The sequence below is a fragment of the Phyllostomus hastatus genome, unplaced genomic scaffold (assembly GCF_019186645.2).
Source record: "Phyllostomus hastatus isolate PE091 unplaced genomic scaffold, TTU_PhHast_1.1 phas_scaffold_193, whole genome shotgun sequence".
NCBI classification, from domain to species: Eukaryota; Metazoa; Chordata; class Mammalia; order Chiroptera; family Phyllostomidae; genus Phyllostomus; species Phyllostomus hastatus.
In genome coordinates, this window is record NW_025334015.1 from 13,143,284 (window position 1) to 13,170,409 (window position 27,126).

The following is a 27,126-nucleotide window of genomic DNA, read 5'->3' on the forward strand; positions in this document are numbered from 1 at the left end:
GGATCCGCGTCCCTGAGAGCTGTTTCATCTGGGACCTGAGCGGAGAAGAGCTAGCGCCAGTGCCGGGCTGCTGGCGGCTCTGCGGATTTCGGGAAGCGGGGGCTTCTCCCTTGGCTCCGAGGGCCAGCCCTGGTGAAGCCGAGGCTTAGGGAGACACGTTACCTTCCAGGGGGAGCGCGGGTTTGCCTTTGGGTTGAAACCCCAGCTCCACTATGTAGATAATCTATTCAATGTCTTCGAGCCCTAGGTACCTCATGTTGGACATGGGGACAGAAATATTAATAATAATACCAGCAAAGCATCCAGGGTTATTTGGAATAATCTACAGTATCTAGTGTATAGGCTATGTGCTCAATCCATTGTGACTTTTGTTTTTACTCGTGAACTCTGAAAAGCATAGAGAAAGGGCGGGCACTAAGGCCTCCTGAGCCTGGGGGATCTGATCGTCTTTTCAATTCGTTGGACACAGAACCTGAACTTAAAAACGAAATGACTCAAAATGACAGGGTGTGGCCTGTTCCCCTAAAATCAGCCCTATTCCTACCCTTCATTCTCACAACATCCTGCTCACTGGTCGTCCATGATACCTGGCACCTGCTGATTTTAGAGCTGGGGGCCTCGGGGGACCCTGGCCGAGGACACAAAGTGAAGAGGCAGGAGTCGTGCCATATTCAGGTTCATTTGTGCAAAGTGGTGGAGGAGTGAAGGTCAAATCCAAGTTTATTTTGTGCTTAGAGAAAAGATTCTATTTTCACTGGTGAGAAGACAGGTGGGGTGATGGAGGGGGAAGGACAGGCTGCCAGACACCCTCAGAGAAGCTGCAGGCGCTTCATGACCAGGCCACACAGGCGGGGCAGGAGGACCAACGCAAGAGGTTGGAGGACGGCGTCCCCCGTCTCCGGAAGTGCCGCTCCCTCGCAGTAAGCCAGCCTGGAAGACCACAGGTACACCGTCTGGAGCGTTTCTCCACCAACCGTGCATCTGCAGAAAGCAGAGCTCAGATCACTGGTGGAAGTCAGGGGGCTGGGTGGCTCTGGACAGCAGTTTGCTCTTTCTGCCCCGAGTGTGCTGGGCAGTAGAGGGAGCTGGCAGTTTATAGTGCTGAGGACAGGAGGCCTGCATGGCGTGGGCAGGTTGGGCTTACGGACCCTTGGTGACCTTTCCAGGACTGAGACATGATGTTTTCACCCCAGGCTCAGATTCTCACCTGCAGACACAGCTGGGAGGGGCCGCCCTGAGAGCATCAGGCGTTTCGGGCTCAGAGTGACTGCCCTGCAGACGCTTCTGAAATCACGCTTGACTGTCATTGCTGCTCAGCGTCACTGGAGGGCTTTTAAAGTGTACCTATATTGGTCCCACCCTCGGAGAGCCTGATTTAGTCAATGGGGAGGGGAACTGGGGCACCTGCCACTCCTGGAGCCTGCAGCGCAGGTCTTGAGGACTCCTGGGGCAGGAGCTGGGGGGCGACAAGGTGCCCCTGGGCCTGGAGGTGCCAGGGAGACTCCCTCAGGAGAGCGAAGTTATTTCATCGCCTTCCGACATGTGGACATACAGCAGCATCCAGTCCGAAGGGCGGCAAGGCGAGTGAAGTGGTCTGGCCAGGGGGCGGGGCTTGTTCAGGAGGAGGAGCAGCACCCCAGACGCAGCTGGGGAAGCGGCTGCACTGTCGTGGCCCACGGGGCTAGAGTTTTGCAGAGTATCAGTCAGCCGAAGGGGAGCTTAGCAGCCACATCCTCTGACCCCCTCAGTGTGCGAGTGAGGAACGAGTGCACAGATGGTCCCTGTGTGTCAGGGGAAGTTATTGGCAGCGTCGTGGCCGACTCCAGGGAAACCAGTGTTCTCCCTTTTCCTGCAGAAAAGCATGGGAGGCCCACGGGTGAATGGAGTCCAGGGTGTCCAGCCTTTTGGTGCCTCTGGGCTGCACTGGGAGGAGGAGGGTTGTCTAGGGCCACACGTTAAATGCACAAACACTGACAAAACTAAAAAAAATCTCATAATGTTTTAAGTAAATTTACGATTTTTTGTAACCACCCTGGGCTATGTGCGGCCCGCAGGCTGCAGGTTGGACACCCCTAGGCCATACATGATTTTGGTATGACAAAAATTCTGCAATACTGGGGGGACCACCCCCCCAAATTCACAAAACAACAGGTGGATGTGAGACGCGCGTACCTGAAGTGAGTTCTCTGAATAATGCCTGGGTGCAATAAGATGAACACAAATCTGAAATGAAAAGGTATAATGAGAAATACACAACTGAAGGGAATTGTCTTAAATGGCTGATTGTAATGAGATGAACATAAATCGCAAGGCTTGTAATGAAATGAAAAAAAAATCTTGCCTGATAATACTGGGTGTAATGTCTACACCTGAAATAAGTGGTCTCAGTGCATTGCGTGTAATGAGATGCATATCATTTTAAAGAGTGTAATGAGATGAAAAATAAATCAAGCACTTGTCTTAAATGGAAGCCGTACTAAGATGCACACACCTGAAGGGCATTGTCCTAAATGGGTTTGGTTTAATGAGATGCATTCCATTTGCAAAGGGGCTAAATGAGATTGGCTCAGAGAGAGGCTGAGAAATAGAGAAGCACAAGATACCTACACTTGGACGTGGTGTAATAAAATCTGCGTCGTCTGTGGGATGGAAAGAAGACGCCGAAGTGGAAGGGCACACAGAGTGTGATGGGATCGGCGTCCCTCTGCGGGTCCTCGGGGCCCCTCGGCCTGGGACGCTCCCCCGGGCTGAATTGTCCTCTGTCCCCTTCCGATGTCAGCCACGGAGTAGGCACCTGTGGATGCTGACTGAATGCATAACGGGCTCAGGGCACTACAGTTCATATAGCGAGAGGGAGTTAAAACAAGGAACTGCTACAGGCAACTGAAAACTGTTTTCTGAGGGCGATGCTTCTCGGAGTCTTCAGGCATCTTACCCAGAACCTGGGGAGAGACGGGCGTGGGGCCTAGCCTGCATTTATAATGAGTGACCTAGGTTGCTTTTTGTGCCGAGGCTCACCACGACCTGTAGAGGGCAGGCGGGCCGGTAACACCTGAGTGAAGATGTCTGAAAAGAGACACAGGTACACTTTGCAACTGGTACACCGTCCATTGCAAAAGTCTTTACTTCCACCAACAATATGTCATCTCTGTGGTTTTTTCCCCAAAGGCAGAGCCGTCTGCACCGTCTGTTTTCTTGATGGAGCAATGGGCAGACAGACATAGTTCCCTTCTTAAAAACAACCTCTCAGCCCTGGCCGGTGTGGCTCGGTGGGTGGGACATCATCCCAGAAAGTGACAGGTCACCGGCTCGATTCCCCGTCAGGGCACAGGCCTGGGTTGTGGGTTTGGTCCCCTGTTGGCAACTGATTGACGTTTTTCTTTTGCACTGCTGTTTCTCTCCTTCTCTTCCCCTCTCTCTAAAAATAAAGAAATAAACTTGTCAAAAAACACCATTCAGATATTGGAAAGGCAAAAAAGGGTGGGGGAGAGAAAGGGGAAGCATAACTAATCAATGAGCCAACCAATGAGGGCCAGCCTGATAATGGCGGGCTGCTGCCCCTCAGGTGCAGTGTGGGGGCCGCCTCCGTGGCCACCGCCACGAGGCCTGGAGGCCACGCCGGAAGGAGTGGCTGTGGCCTGACCATACCCAGCTGCACCTTCACATGAACAGACGTCCTGAGCCTCCCGAGTGCCTGATGTTTCAAGAGAAACCGGGAATCTGAATTTTTATGTGCAAGCTTTTAACTTTCAAACAAATTTGAAAACAATCTATGGTCCAAACAAAACACGTCTGCAAGCTGAATTTGGCCTGCAGTCCGTGTCTGACCTGAGAGCCTCCGGCTCCGCCCCTCGGAGTACTGAAGTCTGAGGTCACGTCTAGGACGAGATCTAATCTTAGCTGTTGGGGGACATCTGAGCACACGTCCAGTCTCAACCTTTTTTTTTTTAGAGGCGCTTTCCCTTTCTGAAAGAGGAATTTTATTTTATTTTTTAAAAGATTTTATGTATTTCTTTTTAGAGAGAAGAGAAGGGAAGGAAAAAGAGAGGGAGAGAACCATCAGTGTATAGTTGCCTCTTGTACACCCCCCACTGGGGACCTGGCCCACAACCCAGGCATGTGCCCTGACTGGGAATCGAACCAGCGACCCTTCAGTTTGTAGGCCCGCACAGTCCAGTGAGCTACACCAGCCAGGGGTTCAGTTTCAGTCTTGCACGAGAATGTAAACTCCTTAAAGGCAAGAGCTCTGTCTTTGTTGGATCACGACTGTGTCCTTGGTATCCAAAACTGCCTGGGACAGAATCCGAGCTCAGTCCACACTGAGTGAACGAGCCCACGCAGACGGCCATGTGACAGCGCCAGGGCCCGCATCCTGTCCTGTCCGAGGCAGTAGGAAGCACAGCTCTGGGGATCTGCTCCCTTGACCGGGAATCTCCCAACCTGAACCATCTGGGGTGGGTGCCGGGGCCAGCAGGTGGCCTGAAGAGTTCCCACGGCCCTGACATCAGGTCTCTCTGGGGGTGAAGGAACTCCCCCCACCCCGCACCTCTCTCCACGCACACTGTCCCGTCTCTCTTCCGTCCTCAGGGACGGCGGCACACCTCCTTGGGCTGGATGGGGTTTGGATTGTGCTCAGGGTTCCTGCCTCCTCTAACTCAACCGCCCACATCTCGAATGATTTAGGGAGCCTTTTTTTTTTTTCAGTTGGCAGCATGGCCGAGAGATGGCAGAACGTGGGAGAAAAACTCAGGAAGGGGCGGGGAAGGCCGGGGCAGACTGCTCTGTCGTTTCTTAGAACAGTGGTCCCCAAAGTGCGTTTTATGGAACACTCATGTAACTGAATAGATATGACTTGCCAAAAGGCAAATAAACCTGGGGAGCAGGTTAAACAAAGTTAAACAGGTTTCTTTCCTGCAGGACTGTTCAGAGGTGTTGCATAGTAATGTGCCTTTGGAAACTCCACTAGCAAAACATAATATCAGTCCATCCTAGACTCATTTGGCCATGGAATTTTTTTTTATAGCTTATCTTTTAACAGTGTATTCTCTGGAAAGCACTTTTTTGAGAGGCTGCCCTCTTCCTGGCTCTGGAAGTGAGGTTCTGAGGTCCCGCTGGCTGAATGTGGAGCCCTCCCGGTGTGATGGGAGAGGGGCGGCGTGGGGACTGGGCTCGGTGAGAGCAGTGATCCGTGGGGCCGCCACCAGCGTCGGAGCTGCTGCAGGCCCATTTTTTCCCGTGTAACCAGTCCCTTCCCCATCTTACTCAGCCTGGCTCTGGGTGTTCACGGGTGAGGGCGAACTCTGCGGCCTTTGCAAATATGAGCAAGGAACTCCTCCTCCTGCTCCCCAGTGAAGCTCTGGACACCTCGGCAGCAATGCAACGGTGCAGGGGAAGGGCACCTCTAGGCTGAAGGTTAGGAGAAAGCCTGCCTCTCACCCACCTGGAGAGATCAGAGATAAGCTGCCCCCCGAGTTTCATGTTGCTCCAGGGAGTTCAGTGTGGACTCTGGGTTTCAAGGGTAGGCTCCCATCTGGAGGCAGAGCCAGGGTCGAATGTGGTGGTCAGAACTTGCTCTCGGATAGGGCGAGGTGGGCATGTGAGGGCAGGGGCGCAGCGGTGGCACCAGCGTCAGTGAGGAAAACCCTCGGAGCCCAGGATGGAGAGGGGACAGCAAAGCCTTCGGAGGGAGGTGGAGGCTGGTGGAAGAGAGAACCCGAGTTCCGAGCTCCCCGCCGCCCAGGGGAAGGTGGTCGGGCGTGGGCAACACAGAGCTCCCTCCAGGCTTCTCTCCCCTCCCCCTGCCTCCGAGCTAGACACACGCAGTGAGAGCGCCAGACCTGGTGGTCTCCCTCCTGAGGTCACCAGAGAGCCCTCTGCCTGTCCACGTAGGTATCAGTTCAACGCAGGGCAAGCGGAGGGCTCCTCTGGCCCACAGTCCCATTAACCGCAGACAGAGAAGCACGCAGCGCAGTCACGGTAGGTAATGAGATTTACTGGAAACTTCTCAGCCACATTCAGCACTGGTTTGGTGGATACATCAGGAGGTTGCATAACATGAGGCAGGCGGAGGGGCTGGGAGGAGGCGTGGGCACGTGTGTGCAGGCGCTGGGCCGGGGTGCGGTGCCCGTCCAGGGTGGTCAGTGGGTGTGCGCGTGTCAGTGCATGCGTGTGTGCGTGTGTGTGTGTGTGTGTGTGTGACCAAGAAAAACCAACCAGAAAAGGAAGTGTATTTTGTCCCACTGCACGGTGCCAAAAAGCTAGACTCTCTCCTACCTGTGGCATCAAAAGGGAGTAAAAAATGATCGAATCGTCAAGATTATAAATAAGGTTATTTGTTTTTCAAAAATCCCTATTAAAACATTAAATATCAGCTCTTTTGGGGAAGAAATACATTCATTTTAGGGAGACCTCAGGAAAGCGGCCGTCCTTCGGCTCCACCCCAGCCAGGTGGGGGAGGGGGAGCCCCCAGAGGGCCCTGAGGGTCCCCCACGCTGAGCCAGGCGGCCACGCACGTTCTGCCACAGAAGACGGCCGACGAACAGTGTACGAATGAAACCGCAAGTCCGTTAAACTAAACTCAATGGGAAACAGGTGTGTGGTCGGTCCTGCCTTCACAGCCACTGGGGTGAGGGGTGGGGTGGGGAGGGGGTTGCCAGCCGTGGGGACCAGAGGTTGGGGTGGAGGGTGTGTGTCAGGGCAGACGGTGGAGAGCCTCCTCCCTGCGGGAGCCCCAGGGCCCCAGGGCCGAGTGTGACGGTGGGGTGCAGTTAGGGAGACAGGTGGGGGCACCATTTGGCTCTTAGGGGCCATTTCCGTGGCCCCCCACACACTTTGGAAATTGACGGGAGGAGGTATGTAGCACCTTCTCCAACCCCTGGCTTTTCACTGGGCTGGATGCTCCCCTCCAATGTTTCTTCTGCCTCCTTCGAAGGAGAGGACGAGGAAGAGAGGTGGCGACCGCTGAAGCGAGCCTGGAGCAGAGGGCCGAGGGTTCCAAGCAACCCTGGCCCCACCCTCTCTGATGGTCTGTGGGGGGAGGGTGGGCCAGAAGAGGAGCCCCACCTGAGGGCTGGAGCATCTGGGACAAGACACCACTGTCCTGTCGTCACAGGAGCTCAGTTCCGGGAACGCCTGGGGACAGCTGCACTCCCCAAAGTCACTCTGATGAGGCTCCTGGCCCGGGTCCTGCTGCCTCCGTGGGTCCTGGAGCCAAACCAGGTAAAGGGACTCCTCTTAATCTCCTACAATTTGAGCTCACCACCTTACTGTTTGTTTCCAGGAGAGAGGGAGGGAGGGGGGAGGGAGAAAGAGCAGTCGGCTCTGGTGGCTCCATCCCCCCCTCCCAAGTCCATGGTTGCCTGAGCCGGGAGACGGGGCCTCGGAAGAAGGAGCTGGAGCCCCGCGGAATCTGGGCCTCTCTCTGATCTGCACACGTGATGCTTCAGGCCTTGCCAGTCCTCCAGCCACCGGCTCGATGTTCGGGCTCCCTCCTGCCCTTGAACGTCTCTCAGAGGAGCTGAGAACCTGTGGGGGGCGTGGAACCCCAACCCCCTTGTCTCTGCCTCTTCTCCTAAGTGTGTCCCCTGGCAAAGGCTGTCTGCGAACAGCACTGGTCCGCCTCACAGCGCAGGGCTTGTAAACGATGCAAGTCCTTCCGTCGGGGCCCCCAGGGGCCATCCGCCCTGGAGCTTTGATGAATCCAGATCTCACTCCTGCCTTTCCTCGCGGGTGGCTGGACCAGCCCCACCAAACCAAGTCCTCCGCGGCTCTAGGGGAGCAGGGCTGGGGTACCATGGAAGCTCGGGGGTTGGGAAGGAGCAGGTGTCTCCTCTGCATTTTTTCAAGCTACTGATTTTGGGAAGCTGGGGCCCAGCTTCCTCGGTCTGCCTGCCTACGTCCCCTTCCCCCCCACCCTGAAACCCTCCTGGCGACACTCCGCTCCTGCCGGGCCATCAGCGCCATCTGGGCCGCCAACTACTCCAGGGGGTCACTGTGTTCCAAGCCCAGGTCACCGACATTTGTCGTTTGAAGCTCGTCAGCCTCCTCCTCCAGTTCCTCTTCCTCTTCCTCTTCCATCTCGTCCTCGTCCTCCTCTTCCGTCCCGTCCAACGAGTCCTCGTGTGCGGCCATCATCGCCTGCTGCATGGCCATGGTGGCATTGTCCGAGGACAGGGACTGCAGGTTGTCCAGGCTGATGGAGCCTGTGCGAGAGAAGAGGGCGGGGTCAGGCCTGGCAGCCTCAGAGGCAGAGAGTTCAGCAGGCTGGCTGGCTCCCCCAGTGCTGAGTTGGACAAGTCCCGGTGTGAAGCCACCGTCCTTGAACTTGTCGGCCCCTCCCGGCCCATCCCGAGCAGCAGCACGCCTAGTCACCACCAGCGAGCCTCTTCTCTGCAAATGTGTTACATGCTTTTGACTTTCTAACAATCCTGCAGGGGAGGTGTCATTATCCCTTCCAAAGAGGAGGGAACGGGGCCTCAGACAGTGAAGTCACTCGCTCACGGCGGCAGTCAGGCGTGAGAGAGCTGGCATTCTCTCCCTGGCTGGTCTGGCTCAGAGCCTGGTTCTTCCACTGCACCTCACAGGACAATTGCCCGTCATGTAGGAACCGCCTTGCAACCGCGTGAAGGCGTGTGTACGTGAAGGTGTGTACACACACACACGCACACCGGCACGCCCCCTCCCACATAGCTGTCTGCATGTGCTGTGCCGTGGTGTACGGCTCCGCGTCATCCACTGTGCACCGGGCGACCGGCAGTTAGAACAGTGCACGGGAAGGTGAGAGGGGGCGAGGCCCTTCCCGGCCTCTGTTCACAAACCGGCTGCCTGTCCGGTGTTTATGGACGGCACTCGGGAAGCTATGCAGACACCGCCTGGCCCTGAGCAACTGAGGGTGGGTGTGGGAGTGGGGGTGGGGCTCTGTGGAGCCGTCATGGGCTCAGATGACCAAGAACTCCCACTGGTTCTCATGGGACTGCTTCTGGCTTATTAAAATATCTGCGCAAACACCCCCTTCTTTCTGGCTTACACTCTTTGACGGGGACCAGGGAGGGACAGCTGTTGTGACAGAGGGGCCCCTGCCTCTCCAGCAAGTAGAGGTTCAGCCCTCGGATCTTTGCACGGCTGTCCTGAAGGACTTCCAGGGGCCTCCCGCCCACCAGCCCCCAGGCTGGAGCCCACCAGCCCCAGGCCTTACCATCGGGGCTCGTCCCTGGGGCGCCGCCCTGCTGCTGCAGCACCCCCGCAGCGATGGAGTTGGGCCAGAATCTTTGGGTGGGCCGGTGCTGCGACTTGATCTTCTTGGCTTTAGGGGCAGGGTCGGGGTTGCTGGCGTCCAGCATGGGCTGCAGGATGCGCCTCCGGGCGTTGATGAACCTGCCCGGGGTGAGGGTGGACACCTGGTTAGTCCTCCTGGGTGGTGGGTGGCAGCAGGTATGTGTGCACGTGTGTGCGTGTGTGCGTGTGTGCAGAGAGGGCTGAGCTGCTTCCAGACTCTCAACAGCTGATCTGCTGTGCAGAACAGACTGGGGTCTGATCTGGGGGGGCGGAAGCCCAGCTGGGAAAGGGCCCCAGGCACTGAGGAGTTCAAGGAATCACTCGGTGAGCACGAAGCAGCACAGGACAAATGCATGAGAACAGTCGGACATCTGTACTCGAGACCCGTCAGGGTCGAGCCTAGGAAGGGACAGCCCCCTTTGTCAAAGGCACCACCTCCTGGTTTCCCTGCAGACGGCCGAGGGCTCAGATCAGGGAGCCAGCCTTTGGGCGTACTCCCCTCCAGCCAGAGCCCTCCCTCTCAGATTCCTAGGACAACCCCACCAGACACAGAGAGGGGTAACTGAGATCCCTGGCAGGTCAGAGAGGCCGATTCTGCCTCTTCCTTCCCACTCCCACCTCTGCAGATGTTCTGGTCTGCGGTTATTAGCTCACGAAGTGAGAGGGTAGACCAGGGGTTTTCTATCCAGCGATGTTCCTGGCACTGCTTCCCAGCAGAGGGCGCTGAGAAGCTGCAGATGGAGCCACAGGGGCCTCTGTGGATCCCGGCCTGTTGCTTCCAGTCCAAACCCCGGGACTGGCGCGGAGCTGGCTGCAACTGAGGCGGGACTGGGCACTCTGGTCTCTCCTTCCTGCTGTGCGTTCCCCTGCCAAGCAAGTGCCCCCGCCCCCCCAAGGATCTGCGAGCCTCTGGGCGGGCGATGCTAACTCACCAGTTATTGACTTGCAAGAGGGTGAGGTTCGTCTGGGCTGCGATCTGCCTCTTCTCATCCTCCGTGGGGTAGGGGTGCTGAAATGAGAGGGGGAAGGCCAATGTGGGGGGACACGTGGTGACCAGGCCCCCTCAGGGACCATGCCCACCTACAGGCACTACCTGGGCGAGGCAGCCCTCGTGGTTTGGAAGCCCAAACTGGGGAAAGTGGAATGTTCATTCCCCTGAACAGTGGGCCGATGGCTTGGGGAGCGGCTGCCCCTGCCTCTGGCGCCACAGTCAGGGGGGCAGAACTCTCAGTGCGGCCCCCCATCGTGGGACCAGGGCGGCTTCCCCGTGGGTAGATACTGATTGCCTCCAAGGCACTTTCCACCCTTCGCTCCCGGTCCTCTCCCCACACCCACCCCGGCAGGCTGGGCAGGCCGTGCTAGGGTGGGGACTCGAGGTGGCACCGAACACCCACAGGACTCTCAGCAGGTGGCAACCGGGGTGAAACAGATCAATTCGACGCGAATGAACCGACATGTACTGTGTGTCTACTGTGTGCCCAGGCTTACGCCAAGCATCCTGGGAAGCAGGAGACACAGAGGACGATCCGCACCGCCCGTGTAACACCGACAACAGTAAGCCGTTCTCCTGCTCTCACTCTCGTGTAACCGAGCGCACCGCTGGCACTCCGTGAGGTGGCCGGTTGGGCGGCGTCACCCCTGCTTCGCTGAGGCGGAAACTGAGGGCCTCGCCCGTGTTCCCTGCGCAGTGGCCCTGGGTCTGGAGCTCGGCTCCTCGGATTCGAGTCCAGGTCTCCCCTCCATCGCGTCCTGATGCCACTTGATTAGACTGGGCCGTGGCGGGCTGGGGGTGAGTGCGGGAGCGGTGAGGGTCGGTGAGGGTCCGCCACGGTCCCCAGGGCCCCCCAGTCCGAGCACCAACGAACGACACGTGTGTCTCTCTCGGAGACTGTGGCAGAGACCACGTCCTCTCGCCTCGTCGTCCGCGTGCGGTGACGCACGATGGCTGCCAAGTGCGAGAACGTGGAGACAGAGCAGTGGGGGCTGTGGTGTGGGTCAGGAGCAACCTGCGAGCTTGGGGGGAGATGAGTGTTGGCCAGAGGGTAGGGAAGGCTGAACAGGCCACATTAAACAATGGGGGAGTTTTGAGGGGCAGTGGGAAGGGGTCCCGTCCAGCGACCCGGGGTGCAGAGCCACGTGGTGACTGGGTCTCTGTATCTTTTCAGGCCCCTGCACAGCACTGACCCTGGGAGGCACGCGGTGCAGGGGTGACTGGTGTTTGAACGGGTCAGAGCGCTGCCCTGGAAGCCGGCGGGGATTGGGGGGCTCCTGGGCCGAGGGCGACGTCATCCTTGGCCGGGATTATGCCTCAAGGTTGAGGTGGTGTGAAAGCGGTGTTCAGGCTTCCCAAAGTCCCGAGGGCTGGGCCGACGACTCCAGCTGCATCCGACGACCAGGGAGCTCTCAGGCACGTCTGCACCCCAGAGTCCTCTAATGATCAAATGAAATTACACTTGCAGAGTGCTCGGTAAGAGGTGGTTCTTCACATTATTAGTACTGGCTGGTGTCAGCAAGGTGTGTAAAGCTCTCCGAGGAGCGTCTGAGATCAACAGTCCTGGGGGGGCCTCATTATCATGACAACGGCAGCCTCGACACCCCGCCTGGACGAATTGGAATCAGGCATTGTTTAATTCCCACCTCTGGTTCCACTGCCCAGCCAGGACGCAGGCCCTGTGAGCCATACAACATTAAGATGCTAACAAGGAGGAAAGCACATCTGTGTTGAGAAGCTGGTTTCATCCTGATCGGGAGGAAGCTGGGGGCTGGAGGAGGCTGCGGGGCTCCAAGGGGCAGAGGAGCAGGGGCTCTGTGTGTCCAGACACCCTCTGGGGAGGGGTGGTGCCCCACCCTGCCACCTGCTCCTTGGAGGTCCCATCCCCCTTACCGAGGGGCCAGCTGCCTTCCTGACCACAGCCAGCCGGTCTGAGAACACAGCTCTCAGACTTTCTAGCTCTCTTGGGCCCCACGAGGCCCTCTCATGCCTTCATGCCTTTGCACATGCTGTTCCCTTCGCTGGAATGCCCTTCCCCCTCTTTCCCTGCATGAGTGAATCTGTCACAGATTGGGTCCTCCTGAGGCCTTTCCCAACTCCCTGGGGCAAAGTTAGTCTCTGCTGAACTTGAACGACTGCATTTAGTGGTCAGAGTAGCAGTAGGCGATAACAGGTGTCTCCCCCACCATCCCGGGAGTTGATCCCAGGCAGGGGCCCAGTCTTATCAGATGTTGTGTCTCCAGTGTCCAGACCAGCAAGAGGCAGAGCAGATGTTCAATGTCCGTGTGTAGGGGGGTGCAGCCAGGGGGTCCCCAAAAGGAGGATTTGTAATGGAGTTCAGAACTCAAGGAGTCCAGGAAATATTGGAAAGACATATAGGATGTCCTCACCCTCCACCACAGGTGTGAGTTGGGGGAAGGGACACATGGAGCAGGGCCATTGAGAGCTGTTTTGCATAGCAACAGCTTTGCAGCTAACCTCTGGTGTGGTCGTTTAACATATCTATAACCTTTAACTGGTTGCATAGATATGTTAAATAGCTGTGGCCATGCTCTGAGCCAGGGGGATGGAAGGAACTTCCCCCCAAGAGGTAACTGGGAGGCAACTCCCCCTAGTTACAGCACCTGCGTGAGAGCTTGGAGATGATTGGCTCCATGACATGGGGCCACCCCTGTGCAGATTCATAATGGAGCCCAGTAAAGCTGGAAGGACATTTAAACCCAGACTCAGTGGCCATTGAAGAGAGAACCATGCGGTTTTGGCTGAGTGGAGACTCCTGCAGCCGTGTAAGGAGAGGGAACATGCGGTTGTGGCAGTGAGGAGAACCACGTGCCTTGGCCAGAGTGGGGGGACCCCCCTACCCCACTGCAGCCATGAGAAGAATCGCCATGCAGCTTTAGCAGAGAACCACCACGTGGCTTTAGCTGGAGATCCCCGCAACACAGCCGATGGTGCTGAGAACCGAGGAAGGTCTACCAGCCGAGCACGGATTACTGGGAAGAACCGGGAGCTGCCTGAGCCATGGACTTCTATTTCTTTCCCTGAGATAGGGTACCCCAGACTGGGCAAAGGGGGGAAAGAAAGGACTGTGTGTGTTTGTGGGTGTTTTAAGGGACTTTGGGATTTTGATGAAGACATTAAGTCATTACTCTTAAGTCTGTATAACTTGAATAAATAGCTCCTTTCCTTTTCACCAATCTCTAACATGGAGAGCTATAATTCTCTGGTGATGGGAAAGGTGAACCTAGTACAGGGAGACCCCAGAAGAAACAGGGATCAATTCGGTAGCATTGTGTTGGGACCCTCTTCCCTGGTGGCCAATCAGGGAAAGTCATGGGAGACCACATGCGCAGTAGCTTTAAAGTAATACAACTACTAGTACATGCTCAGTAAAAGCCCACCAAAACTAGCCAGGAAGGATTTGCCCTATAAGAATAGAGTCCCTCCAGCCCGTGAGGTCAATCTCTGCTTGGAGTTGGCCTGCTCCCATGTTCTCTGCTATAAACTCTGCGTGTTTGGTTCGATTCTTTGTCCTGATCACTAAGAACCTGGTTACCTGTGCCCACCTGTGACACGTGTATGGAACAGATGAATGAACCAACACAAAAAAGAGACAGCCGGCTGAATCCCTTGGCAGAGCAAAGCTGGCCTTGCCGACCGTGCTGGTCCGCCTGCCTGCAAGTGCGGGGAGGCCGCTGCAGCCTGGTGCCCACTGGTGGAAGACGCTGGCCATTAAGTGGGGAAGGCTCTAGGCGAAAGGGAAAGCCCTCTCTTCAAGGGCAGTGTGCAAGTCCGCTCGGTGCTAAGAGAAGGGTGGGCTGTGCTGGTCAGGGAGGACTCCCCACGGGCGTGGGCCTCCTGTGGACTTTGAAGAATGACCAAGCCATCCTAGTGAAGGAGGGGATGGGCCTTCCAGGCGGGAGCCCTGCACTAGGACTTACATTTAAGCCAGTGGAAGGAAATCTCCACTGTAATGTCCTCCAGCCCTGGCCGGGTCACTCAACTGGTGGGAGTGTCGTCCCGTACTCCAGAAGTTTGCAGGTTCGATCCCCGGTCAGGGCACATGCCTAGGTTGTGGGCTCTGTCCCTGATTGGGGTGCATATGGGAGGTCACCAACCGATGTTTTCTTTCACGCTGATGTTTCTCTCTCCACTCCTCCCTCCCACCCCCGCACCCCGCTTCTTTCCTCTTCAAAGTCTGGGGAACACATCCTTGGGTGAGGATAAAAATAAATAAATAAACATATAAAGGAAATCTTTCAGCCCCCCACGGCTGGTAGCATTCACTGTCTCCAGGGGGCCTCTGGTGGGGCCTCTGGTGGGGCCTCCGTGCAGAGGGGACGTTGGGAACCCACAGACTGACATCTCCGGTAGCTGAAGCAGGGTGAGGGGCTGGCACAGAAGCCAGCTGGCTGCTCTCCGTGAACCAGGATATTAGCCCTTTAGCCTCCCAGAGGGCAGGCCCAGCACCCCCCACTCCCGGGACCACCGGTGTCTCAGGGGGTGCCTGCCGGAGGCCGCCGCGGGCGAGCAGCAGCGGTCGGCCCAGCTCGGGGACAGGCGTGGTAGCCAGAACATTCCTGGTGCCGCATCTGAGCACTCCTGGGAGCGGTCCAGCTCCGCCACGCCTCAGACCAGATGGCTCTTGAGGACACAATCAAAATAGCCTGGCCCCTGAACAGACCTTGATTCGGTCAATGCTACTTTTAGCACAATTGGAACGGCTCGGGGCCAAGGACAGGGCGGGGAATCAAACGAGACCCGGGGAGCCATCCGGCCCTGGTGGCGGCCGCCCGATGACTCTGCGGAGGAACTCCACGCAGCCGGGAGGGGGAGCGTGGGCAGCCGCTCCCTGGAAGTAGACCTTTCTCCCGTGAGGAAGAAATACCGACGGGCTAGAGAAGGACGGGTCCCTCCCGGCGCCTGCCTGGAGCTGCACTGACCAGCCAGGGCTGCCGGGTGGCTGAGAGGGTGACCTCCAGAGAGGTCAGGTCCTGCACCCGTCCTCCCACCCCCTGCCCCGAGCTGTGTGACCTTGGCAACGCCCTGCTTTCCGTCTTCCATCCTGAGCCCCCTCAGCTCTCATGGAAAATAACAAAAGAGTGTCTACCCCTGGGGCTTCGGGGACGATCGAACGAGATCACACAGTGACTCCTCCCAGACACCCTCACGTGGCTGAGTATTCAGTCTCCAGAGGAGGGAGCTGTAGTGTTTACCTGGAGCAGGTGCTCAGAAATCCAACCTCAACTGTCCCCGCCTCTCTCTGACCCCTCCCTTTCCAGCCCCACAATTCAAGTCTCATCTGGGCTCTGTTGGAGCTGGAGGCATCTTTCAATTTGAAGACGGGTTCTGCCCAGGGTCTGGGGTCTGAAAGAAGCTTGGCCAGGGCTGGGTTACAGGTCCCTGGCCGCTTCAGTCACTGAAAGCCACCCGAGATCATCGTTCTATCCTTCCACCTCCAAGCGGATACCGATAAGCGTGTGGCTGGCCGGGTCACTGAGGGACACAGCACGTGGGAAGGAGCTGCCAGCCAGTGTCACTGCTCCGTGCTGGCGGTGGGATGGGACTGGAGCCAGCGTCCCCTCCCCATTTCTGGCCGTGACCGGCACAACACAGGAGTCAGACACACCCTTCTCACTCGTGACCAAGAGTCTGCTCTGGGAGGCTCAGGGGCCAACCAGAGGGAGACAGCACGGGGGTGGGAAACAGACCCCCTTCCCCGGAAACAAACCACATTTCGTCACCCACGGCAGGGCGCACCTGAGTCCAGAGGTGCGCAAATGGAGAAAACAGGCCTTTTAGCACGGAGAGAAGCGCGGCATGTCACCCAGGAACTCGTCTCTCCTGCTCTCGCCGCCCCGGCTCAGAGCTCCCCTTCCCTCTTTCGTCGACCCGCTCGTGCTCCCCACCCCCCACAACGGTGCGCACGCAGGAAAGCGCAGAGAACTAAAATGCACAGCTTCTTATATTATCACGACCACCCAGGTCAAAAATAAGACACTGTCAGCACCCAGGAGCCCCCTTCTGCCCCCTCCCAGCCACAACCCCTAAAGGATGTCTGGTTTTTATGGTGATTACTTCCTCGCTTTTCTTTATTATTTTAGTCTTCATGTTACACCTGTAAACATTAGAGTTGGTTTCTGGACTCTGTATAAACAAACCATGTAGTGTGTAGGATTTCACTGCATGGTGAGTTCCTTTATGGTAGTTTTGCGTAACTCTAGCGGTTCATTTTCCTCGCTGTCTAGTTTTCCCGCCTGAAAATCTACTGTTTTCCTTTCTTCACCCTCCTGAAGTCTCAAAGCTGTTCTCCCTCCCTTTGATTTCTATCTTGATCCGACCCTCCTGCTGCAGCAAACTGGTGTCTTAACCTGCCCCCGACCCCTTAAGCTTATTCTGATTGACCCTCCCATGGGCTCTGAGCGCTTACCCCGCCCGGGATTCCACAGGTGGTTTGTTTGGTGGCCCAGCACCCAGCCAGACAGGCTGCAAGTTTTTGAGAAGAGCAGCCACACCTTCCTTTCCACCCCCACCTCATCGGTGGAGAGAAAACGCCTGGCACGTGTTAGGTGTTCAATGTGTCTTTGTGGAATGACTGACCACAGGGACCCAAGGGGCCACTGGCACTGGTCACCTTCTCTTGTGTATCTGTGGGTGTGGAGGTAGGCGGGAGAGGGTGGGGAAGCTTCAGGGATGCCATCCGCAGGGTCTGGTTGGCCGACTCAGTAAGAGTGCTGTTCCCGCCTGGGCTGTTTCAGGAGCGTCTGGGGTGGGGGCAGGAGGCGGGGTGCTCAGCAGTCTGGTGGGGCGCACTGCTCAGCTCTCCAGAGGAGGCTCAGAGGCAGCCGTGAGAAGTGGGCGAGAGTGTGGGTCTGGGCCCAGGCCTGCCCGCCTGCTGTGGTCCTGCTCTGTCACCCGCCTGAGACCTCGGGCTCGTCCCAAGCCTCCTCTTCCGTAAAATGGGGAGCGAACCCCACCTCCTCAAGGCCGTGATAGAGATGGAATGTGTCCATATCTGAAAGGCACTCCAAACAGCGTCTGGCGCACGCTGCGGTGTCTGTTACATAAACAAGTGACCAGGAAGAGGAGCCTGCTGCCTGGTGCATGTGGCCCCACCTCCGTAAAACCACAGGTGGGTTTCCCCGCGGAAGCCGAGAGCCCCGGCTGCCCTTCTGCACACGCCCCCCGAGTGTGCTCCTTTCTGCCGGAGGGTTTCGCCTCCAGCTCGCGGGGCTGCTCCAGCCCCTGTGCGCACACGATGGGGCGTTTTCGCCTAACCTGGGTCTCAGGCTTTTTTTGGGAGGGGGCGGGGGGTTGTTGTGAGGTTGGAAATCTCCCCTGGCCATTTTTCGGGTGGGATCTCTGACTGCAGCTGCCCAGGAAGCGCTGTGGGGCGCCTCGAGTGTCCTGCTCACCACAGGGCAGGTGGGGCAGCGCTTCTCTCCGGTCAGAAGGAATCCAAGTGATCCTCCTCTTTCCTCCCAAGTCCCAGCCACCCTCCCAGGCCCGGCCCCATCCAAGCGCCTCCCCCAAACCCTGTGAACTACAGCCTCACCCCCAGGGCAGGAGGACTTCACACCAGAACTTTCAGCCACACACTGGAGTTAAGTTCAGGTGTGCCGAGACAGTGTCACCCCCAACCCCAAGGATGGCTTGCTGGAGGGAGGCCGGGCAGCAGGAGTCCCTGGCTGACGTCCAGCTGCAAGCGGCCTCGTGGGGTTGCTATCACTTTCCATGTGCGCCACCCGGAGAAAGGGGGGCACTTGGCTGTGCGGTGCCCAGTCACTCGGTCACTCAGTGTGGCAGCTCGCTGCCCTGGAGCTGTGGAAGGTCTGCCCGTGGCCCGCAGGCCCGCCCCACCACCCGCCCAGCCGGAGAGCACGTGCTGTCCCCTGACGTTGGAGCCCCACAGCGCGGCCTCTCCCCGCCCAGGAAGTGTTTCCACCACGCACGAGGTGCCTGGAGTTGGGCTAACTTTGAACACTGCAGAGTGCTGACCTCACAGGGTGCTCTGGGCAAGGACAGGGCATGCGTTCTCAGGGACCTCTCCAGGCCCCTACGCAACAGGAATCGTTATTTGTATTTTGCACAAGAGAAACTGAACCGGGGGGAGGGGGTCCAAAAACTGGCCCCTGGCCATGCAAGTAGTGAGGGGCAGAGCCAGACTCACACCCTGCATCGCTAGCCACACTCACACTGGCCACACTCCCACTCCACCTCTGCACACGAGCACCTATCAGGCGCGGTGCTTTTTAGTATATTGCTGATTGTCTTCACCACAGGCCAGCCTCATTACATCCACCTTATAAAGAGGACATTAACATTGGGGAGAGCAATTGACCGGTCCAAGGCCATTAAAAATGGAGCTGGGTTGGACCTCAGGTCTGTCTGCCTCCAAAGCCCCACTACATGCTTCCCTGACCCAGCGAGTCCCTTCTGCAGCCCGGACACCCGGCACCGGGCCCCTTCATCATGGGACATGTCTCCTGTCAGTCATCTGAGCAGACGTCCCCCATCCTGGCTGCCCTTCTCTGGGCACAGCTCGCCAGAGGACCTTTGGAAATCTGATGCTCGGTCCTGGGCGCACCGTTCTGGACGTGTCTGGCCGGCGCAGATGGCTGGAGTGCTCTCGACTCTCCTGATTGCCCCGCTCTCGGAACCTGAGTACGAGTGTTTGTGTGACAGCACGTGACGCTGCCGTGAGTGGAGCACTCAGGGTGTGTAATTTATCCCCCTAGTTAAGTCACCAGCCCCCAAGTGCTGAAGTCACGTCACATACCTGGAACTCGTGTGTTTTAGTGGGTGGATATGGTGTCTGGAACTTAGAACAAGCTGTTTTAAAAGCAGCTGCTCTCCGAGCTAGCCTGGAAGGCCCGTTTCGTTAAAGACCTGTGTTCTGGTGGAGGGGCCACAGGCTGAGGGAAGGACAAGCGAGCTCTTCTTCTCTCAGGGGACAGAACTAGGCCTGGGTAACTCTGATGGGTGAGCACCGACTTCCGCAGCCCCTCCTGCTTTACGGCCCTGGTGACACATCCCAGCACCTGCCCTCACATGGCCCCGGGGCTTTCCTGCAGTCACAGTGTTCGGAATCTGCAGCCTCGGCATCTGGAGGTTCAGGGCCTAATCCCCTGAAACCGTGTTTGTGATGATGTAGATCAAGCCTTCATCAGATTCTCAGAAAGGTCAAGGGCCTGGAAGAGGTTAAGAATTGCTAGAAACCATTCCTCTGGCCACCCCATTCTGGCTTGCCTGCTCAAAATGCTGAGTTAAAAAAATGTCTAGTCTTCATCTTCTGCCACTAACAAGCACTGGCACCCTTCCCATGAAGCTGATCTTAGCTGAGTGGGAGTAGGAAAGCAAGCTTTGCACTAATTCATACTAAACTGTGAATGAATAACAGCCTCCTGAACTCTCTGAGGCAACTGCTTTTGGCAGGGATTGGATCATTTTAAATGGATCTCGGATGAGCAAAGTTTTAGATAACAGGATGACGTAAAGGAAAAAGTAGCAGACCAGATATTCTGCAACAAGGGCAGTCCAGTCTCTCTGAGCCATTTTCTTGCTCTTCAAGGCTTTCTTACTTTTTCTTTCACAGGTTCTCCAAGAGTGTTAAGGCCTCGCAGCATTTCCCAAGGCAGGACGGATGATGGGGACTCTCCAAGTGAGGCTGGGGGGTGTGCCACCACAGCTGCGTCTCTGTCAGGACAAAGGGCTTTCACTCCGCTATCTTATTCCATCTTCATGAGAGGGCTATGAGCTGGAGACTGTGGTCTGCATTTTACAGCAGAGGAAACTGAGGCTAATGTGGGGTCAGGCAACTTGTCCCAGGTCCCCTAGCTGGACAGAGGGGCGGAGAAGCCGCAATCCAGATCCCGCCTCCAGGTGCCGTGTCCCTTCCACAGACTGCACTCTTTCTGTTGGTCAGAGATCTGGTTGTTCCTGTCAGCCGGACAGATGGATGCTGCAGGTGGGTCTCTGGCAGAGATACATGCAAAATTCCTTTAGGGCTTCACGCAGTGCTGGGTACAGTGAGGGTGGCAAGGCACGTGAAGACTGAGTGACCAGCAGCAACACCGAGGTGCAGAGGCAACTGGCCAGGTTGCGCCTCCTCACGCCACATGGCCAGGAGCCCACAGGCAGGGCCCACGCTGCAGCGGGCGTGCCGCTGTCCCGCTGCCCCGGAGGGCTGACCGGGCCCAGTGTGTGAGGCTCTAATGCCGTGGAACCTGCCACAGTCCCTCAGGCACAGGTGGGCTCGGAACCACATAGGGGACAGCAAGTGTTTGCAGCAGCGTCTCCCAAAAGCCAGAGAGTAGAAACAACCCGCCGTCCGTTGGCCGATGGATGGATAAACCCCGTGTGGTTCACTTGTGCTGTGGAATATCAGTCAGTGGTCAGCCGTGCACCGGAATGAAGCTCTGATACACACGTAGTACGAGGTGGATGGGCCGTGAATACATTATGCTAAGTGACAGAAGCCAGTCACAAAATACCGCGTGTTCTACCTATGATTCCATTGCTGTGAACTGTCGGGAACAGATGCATCCGCGGAGACAGAAAGCACATCACTGGTTTCCAGGGGCTGGGGGACCGGCAGCTAGTGGGTGCAGGGCCTCCCTCAGGGATGACGGGAACATTCTGGAAGCAGATGGTGGGGATGACGGCATAAGTTTGAAATATGCTCCACACTTCTGAACTGCACAGTTGAAAAGTGACTTTTATGGAATGTGAGTTATATTTGATAACAAGTCAAACAGAGAAGACTCTTGGTGCTTTTTCGTGATGACGGCAGCGCTCCTGGGAGGATTGGGAGCCGGGCCTCAGCTCGGTGTGGCCGGGTGGGGAGCAGCCACCTGGAAGACAGGGTGGGCGGATGGCAGCAAGCAGGGGCAGCTGTGGCCCCGCCGGACGCCGACCAGGCCCGTGAAGGTGGCGGGTGGGGAACGCACAGGAACAGGAGAGACGGTGAGGTGGCCTCTCCAAACCGGAAAACCGCGGCGGGCATGCAGAGTCCTGCCCCTCTGCCAGCTCCGGGCCTGGTGCCTCAGCTGAAAGCCAGGGACTCTTTGCTTTACCTGTGGGGGAGCCCAGAGGTGCTGTGGTTCTTGGGTCACCGGGGAGGCAGTACGGTCTAGTGGGTAAGAAAGTAGAGCCTTGAGTTACACAGACCTAGGTTCAAATCCTTCGAGGCCTTGGGGCCTGTGTTACCTTCTTTGGGTGTAGTTTTGCTGTTTGTAAAATGTGGGTGACAGTGGCGCGCACTTCCTGTGGGGGCTGCATGGGCCACGAGACGAGGCGGAAGACTCAAGCCCGGCCCACGCCGTGGTTGGCAAGGGGTGGCTCTTTTGGCATGGCAGCGGGGGGCTGCCGGGTGAGGTTTCCTCTGTAGGGAACTCTTCCCACTCAGAATAGTCTCGTAAAGCCGCCCACGTGCTTGGGTGGCTGCAGCCCAGAGAACTGTCATATTTTGGATGGAAAGGCGCAGAATCACTGGGCAGGGCAGGGCAGGGCAGGGGGAGGCTGGGACCTGGAGTGGGGGACAGGCCAGAAGCTGGGGAGGAAGCGCAGCCTCTCCCTCCGCCCTCTGCCAGTCTTCCTCGCCCGGCCTGGGTTTGCTACGGAGCCATTCCTTCCAGCGGGAGCCTAGTCTCTCCCAGGCAAAGTGCTTTAGCAGGAAACCGTCACCGGCTTCTTCAGGGACCTGGAAGCAGAGCAGCTCATGGATGAAACCATCCCGTCTCCCTGCAGCCCAACAGCAAGAAGCCTCCGGTTTGCTCTCCATCCTAGGAGCACTCTGTCATCTGCATACATTCCTGTGGCTGCTACTGCCACAGAACAGACGACAAGAAGCCTCGAACACGGGACAAAGAGTATCAGAGAACACCAACTTGTGCCCGAGAGGAAGAAGACAGCAGGCGAAGCCAGCGTTTACTACAGAAGTTCGAAGTTGCAGATGGTACGACGCTCCCCATTTCTTCCGTAAACCGTCAGAGCCGGTGTCCACACTGCCCCGAACGCCCGAGACGAGTGGGCTCCTTCACAGGTGTGCGCGTCAGCTGAGTCATCCGCATACCAGGAAGTCAGCGTGCTTGTGTCAAACTGGTTTATGCCGGTCACATGTATGGCAATCACGTAATCAACCACTCTGCGACCCAGTGAAACGCCAGTGCACAAAGAAGGAGTTACTGTTACTGAACGCGCACACGACAGCACAACCTACGTGGAATGCTTTGAAAAGACCTGAGACTCAAATCTGCTTACAAATACCACACAGTGGGGCAAAGAGGGGCAGGTGTCAGGAGGCTGGAATACACAACAGAAATCCAGGAAGATCCTGCAGCCAGCCAACTTCCCAGATGTCAAAATTCTTACTCCATTTCAAGTAGAGATGGAATTTGTAGATGTTATATTACAGGAGAGCTTTGTGCAAGTAAAATGACAAACTTTAATCAGAAAAAGATCTTGGCCCTATACCAAAAGTTGAGTGAATAAGTGTATGCACATCTTTTAAATTAGAGTAAAATGTGACTTTTTAATGGTCGTTCCTTTCTTTAACCAGCTTTTTCCATGACCCCGGACGCAGGTGTGTCGTCTCTGCTGCACCGGAGGTGAGAACACCTGTATGCTGGTGTCGCCCTTCCCTCTACCCTCTTTCCTGCGACCGCACGGCTGCTACCTGCCCCACACAGCGTCAATGCACGGTGGGGCGGCCCCAGAACAGCAGTCGCAGGTTGTTCTCCAGACGGCAGTGGGAACAAGGGAGACTTAGAGTGATCACGTGTGTGTGTGGAGAGTGTCAAGCCACACCCCCTGCTGGCAAATTCGCAACGCCCCCTCGTGTGCTGAGAACACAGAAACAGGCTAACTCTGCCTGACCCAGACCTCCCCACACGCTCCCCCAAACCCTCCCCGGGAGCAGCGCCCCCGTGTCCTGCTGCCCACGACTCTGGGACCCACTGGGGCCCGCAGAAGAGGCACAGGGTGTGCTGCCGGCCTTGCACAATTCGCAGCTGAACCGGAGACATGAGGCGTGTAGATCTGGCACACGCACCCCCACATGGGACAGGGAAGTAGCCACCTTATGTCAGTGCATCCTTGTGGTGAAACCAGCAGGGGTCGCAGGTCAGAACCCCAGGTCAGCCATCCGCCGCTGATTGATTTCCACAAATTTGGGAAAATTAGCCCCAAAACTCACTCCACTGTTCTAGAGAGTGCAGAGGGAACTAACGTTTCTTACGTGTGACTGTGTGTCCGGTATGGGCTGCCTCATTCAACTTCCACACCCATGGAGAAGGGGCGTTCTCTCCTCGTTCAAGGAAAGGGGCAGAGCAAGGGCACGGCTGCTGGGCAGGCCTCTGTCCACGTCCCTGTTTGCTCGGCTTCTGAGCCCGGCTCCTGTCCGAGGTGCCCGTCACCAAGAGCCTCTACTGCCTCCTTCCTGAGCTGGTGTTTGGGGCGGGGGGGGGGGGGGGTGGGCGGCCCTGGCCTCAGAGGACAGCTGGGTCATGCTGGGTCCCTATAGTCTGGACTTGTCCCTCCCCCCCGTAAGTTCTGAGTTCTGCCTGAGAGGCCCAGAGGTCTCTCCCTTGTCCCCCGTTCTGCTGCTGTGAGGACGGCACTCACAGTGGAGGACCTCTCCAGGGCTGAGCGCTGTGTTGATAGCACCCATACTATGTGCCCCCTGAGCTGGAGAGGGTCTGGGGCGGAGGATGCGGTGAAAAAACCTTATTCATGCTTTTCACTGAGTCCTCCCCATTGTCCCAGGTCCCTCTGGTGCAGCCCACCTGGGTTCCTCCTTCCCTTCTGCTTTGTGCTCCGATTACCCCTCTCTCTTCCCCACCTTGACCTCCCTCTGCCACCCTGAGTCTGGCTGGAAGGGGATGGGAAGCTGAAAGAAGAGGCCCTGAGCTGCAGACGAGGCTCAGCAGGAAGGGGTGAGAGTGCAGGGTGTGAGCTGAGGTCGGAGAGGAGGCACAGCAGGAGGCACCCGTCGGGCGAGGCCCCAGGCTCAGGCTGGCAAGTGAGAGGAGCTGTGGGAGGTGGTGGAGGAGGGGCCCATGGTGGGTGAGGGGACTCGGAGGGGGTGCAGATCCCAGGGGATGCTCGGGATCTGGGAACCTTGTCCTGCAGCTGCCTCTTCCTCCCACACCTGCCTTTTCTGCCCTCAAAAGTGAGTTTGCAGGTTCATCCACAGCCGTCTTTAAGAATGCATGGGGGTGGGAGGCGAGGAAGGAAGGAAAGGGGACTGACACTCATTGAGCACCATTGTGCCAGGGCCTTGGCAGTGATTTCGTTGCTTCAGCATCATCTTCACAAGAGGTGGGTGTGGCCAGGTGACAGAGGGAAAGGTGAGGCCCAGGTGTGAGCTCAGGTTTGGCTCCCTCAGGAGCCCAGGCACTCCCTACCGCCCCTCGGCCCCACAGCCACACCTCCCTCACCACAGGGCTGGAGGCCGCTCTAGATCCGTGGTGGGGAGGGGAGGGGCCAGGCTGCCCGCTGCCCTTGGGCACAGCAGGCCAGGGCACAGAGAGGATCCTAACTCAGGAGCTCTGCTTCCCACTGTGGGGGGCTGGGCATGGGCCCCGGGGCCACGGAGCCCATCGGAGCCCGTGGGTTCCCCGGCAGTGGGGGAACCAGAGCAGGCAGGGCCCTGGGCGCCCCTGCCAGGAGCTCGAGCTCCTCCGCCAGGGCTGCTCCCAGGGGCCTGAGGCCGGCCCTGGCCCTGGCCCCTTGGCTTTACCTCTTGGCCCTGGAAGTCGTTCCAAGCTCTTCTCCTCACCTTAACCCTCAGGTCTGCAGCCCCTTCTCTCCAAATTAGGTTGCTGTGTGTCCCCTGGGGGTGTTTTCAAGAGGTATGCCCTCAGCCAACGTGTGGTGGCCCCAAGCCCCTGGAGTGGGGGATATGTGTGGGGAGACGCAGAGGTCCGGCCACAGCGATTCCCGCACAGCGGTTCTTCCCGTCCACCCGGCGCCCCGCATTCCCGAGGCAGGGTCCCCAAGATCGCACGTCTGAGAGCTGCCGCCTCAGCCTGGGCCCTGTGGCTCTGGGAGGCACTCCCGTTTCCCACAAGGGACTGTGCCGTGACTGACGGACGGATGGACTGATTCCTGGAGCCATTCGACTGAGGAGGAGCTTCCTTACTCGTGGTTCTTCCCACACTGCACAGGCCAGCTTATGTCTACAGTTATGGTCCCGAGTTTGGCATTTGTCTGTCGTCTGTGTACCTACGTCCTGCCGGGCCAGGCCAGGCCATGAGCTTCCAGACCTCTGGGCGCCCACCTGCGCTCAGAGACTCTACCTCCCCATCCACACGCATGCACACACACACACACACACACACACGCACACACACACACACACGCACACACACAGAGTCAGCCCAGGCTCTCACTGGCCTTCATTTATCGCAAAGGCTCTTGGATGGCGCCGGGGACCGAAGTCGTTGAAGTGATGCTTGATGCTCAGCCAAAGGCCTGCTACTGCTCGAACCCTGCAAATGCAGCTCCTGTCCCGCTGGTGCACACAGCAGGCCCCTTATAAACCTCACGTTTAAACCTCAGGCTCTGCCTCCATGTCACAGAAGTAGCCACAGAGGCTTATGGAAGCATTTGCTCTGCCTCGAGGAGCTGAGCTGGTTCAGAGAGGAAGCCGGGACCCCCCAGAGTCAACGGTCTCCACCAGGGCTCCCCTTCCCTGTGCCTCATTGGGGGCTCTGGGCAGAAGGAAAGGGACACACAAGCTCTGCGTCCCCAGTGGTGGGGACTCTGGGAAACAGAGGGGCGGAGAGTGAACATTTTCTTCCTAACGTGAAGGGTGGGGGCCAGCACGCTGCTGCGGAAGGAGGGTGCGTGAGCAGAAAGTGCAGCCGGCCCCACAGAGCCGCAGGCCACTCACGAAACAGTTCCGCCCACTGGCCCAGTGCTCAGGGCTCTTCAGAATACATCCGTCCCACTCCCTCTTTGACATCACCCCCCCCACACACTTTTTTTTGTGGCAGCAGCAGCAAGCACTAGAGATAGCCTCCCCAGCTTCTGGTCCCACAGGACCCTCCCCTGTGGCCTGGCCTCTGGAAGGTAATATCTTCATCTGAGAGCCTCTCTCCGAGGCCGGGCCAGAGGGCAGCAGTGCAGCCTGGCGCCCCCAGCACACACTCACTCACTCACTCACCATGAGATGCTGGAAGAGCCAAGAACGCATGATATTGGTGGCATGCTTCGGCAAGACTCCACGTTTGTTCTTGGACTTCTTATCCTCATTGTCCAGGAGGGAAGTGAGGTCAAGGTTAACCTTCAGGGCACGTGGAGAAAAAGTCAGCATCAGCAGCCTGGCGCCCAGCAGCTAGGGGCCTGTTGTCGTAGCGATGGCAGGCTCTTGCTGCCAACCAACCCCCTTCCCAATTCATTCTAGGGCCCCAGGGGGTCACCTTTCCCCTCACTATCCTCGGGCTGACGGGCGGGGGGAGGGGGGTGTCAGGGGGAGGAGATGAGAGAGGAGAAGGAGGAGGCAGAGCTATGCACAGAAGATGAGAGATGGATTTGCCATAAACTTCTCAATAGTTAGCATTTCTGGAGGCGCTGACAGTGCGCAAAGCGACTTCCATGACCAGGTGAGCCCTCAGGCAGCCTGTGGGTTGGTAGGGCTGCGTGCAGTTGCTCGTGTTAATCCCCCTTCTGTGGACAAGAACTCGGGGGCTCAGAGAGGTTGGGCGACTTATCCACAGGGACAGAGCTACTGTCGGATCTCAGGCCTCTGGCCTCAGAGCCTCGCGCTCTCCCCCGTGCCCCGTTTCTGCACGTGCTCTGCCTCACTGAGCTCCAGAGGGGTTCCAGGGGGAGGCCAGAAGTAGGAAGAGCCTTTGATG

At 57.6% G+C, this 27,126-nt stretch overlaps 1 protein-coding gene across 1 annotated transcript in view; it reads right to left on the reverse strand.

Moving 5' to 3' along the window:
• Positions 1-5,983: 5,983 nt before the first annotated feature.
• The window catches only part of PKNOX2 (PBX/knotted 1 homeobox 2), a 242,198-nt gene continuing 221,055 nt past the window's right edge, over positions 5,984-27,126 (reverse strand). Inside the window, exons 10-13 of the mRNA XM_045860322.1 lie at positions 26,433-26,552; positions 10,206-10,282; positions 9,194-9,372; positions 5,984-8,201 (exon numbers count right to left, since the gene is read on the reverse strand). Coding sequence (XP_045716278.1) covers positions 7,975-8,201; positions 9,194-9,372; positions 10,206-10,282; positions 26,433-26,552 — 603 coding nt within the window. The 3' untranslated portion in view covers positions 5,984-7,974. The remainder of the gene's footprint in view (positions 8,202-9,193; positions 9,373-10,205; positions 10,283-26,432; positions 26,553-27,126) is intronic.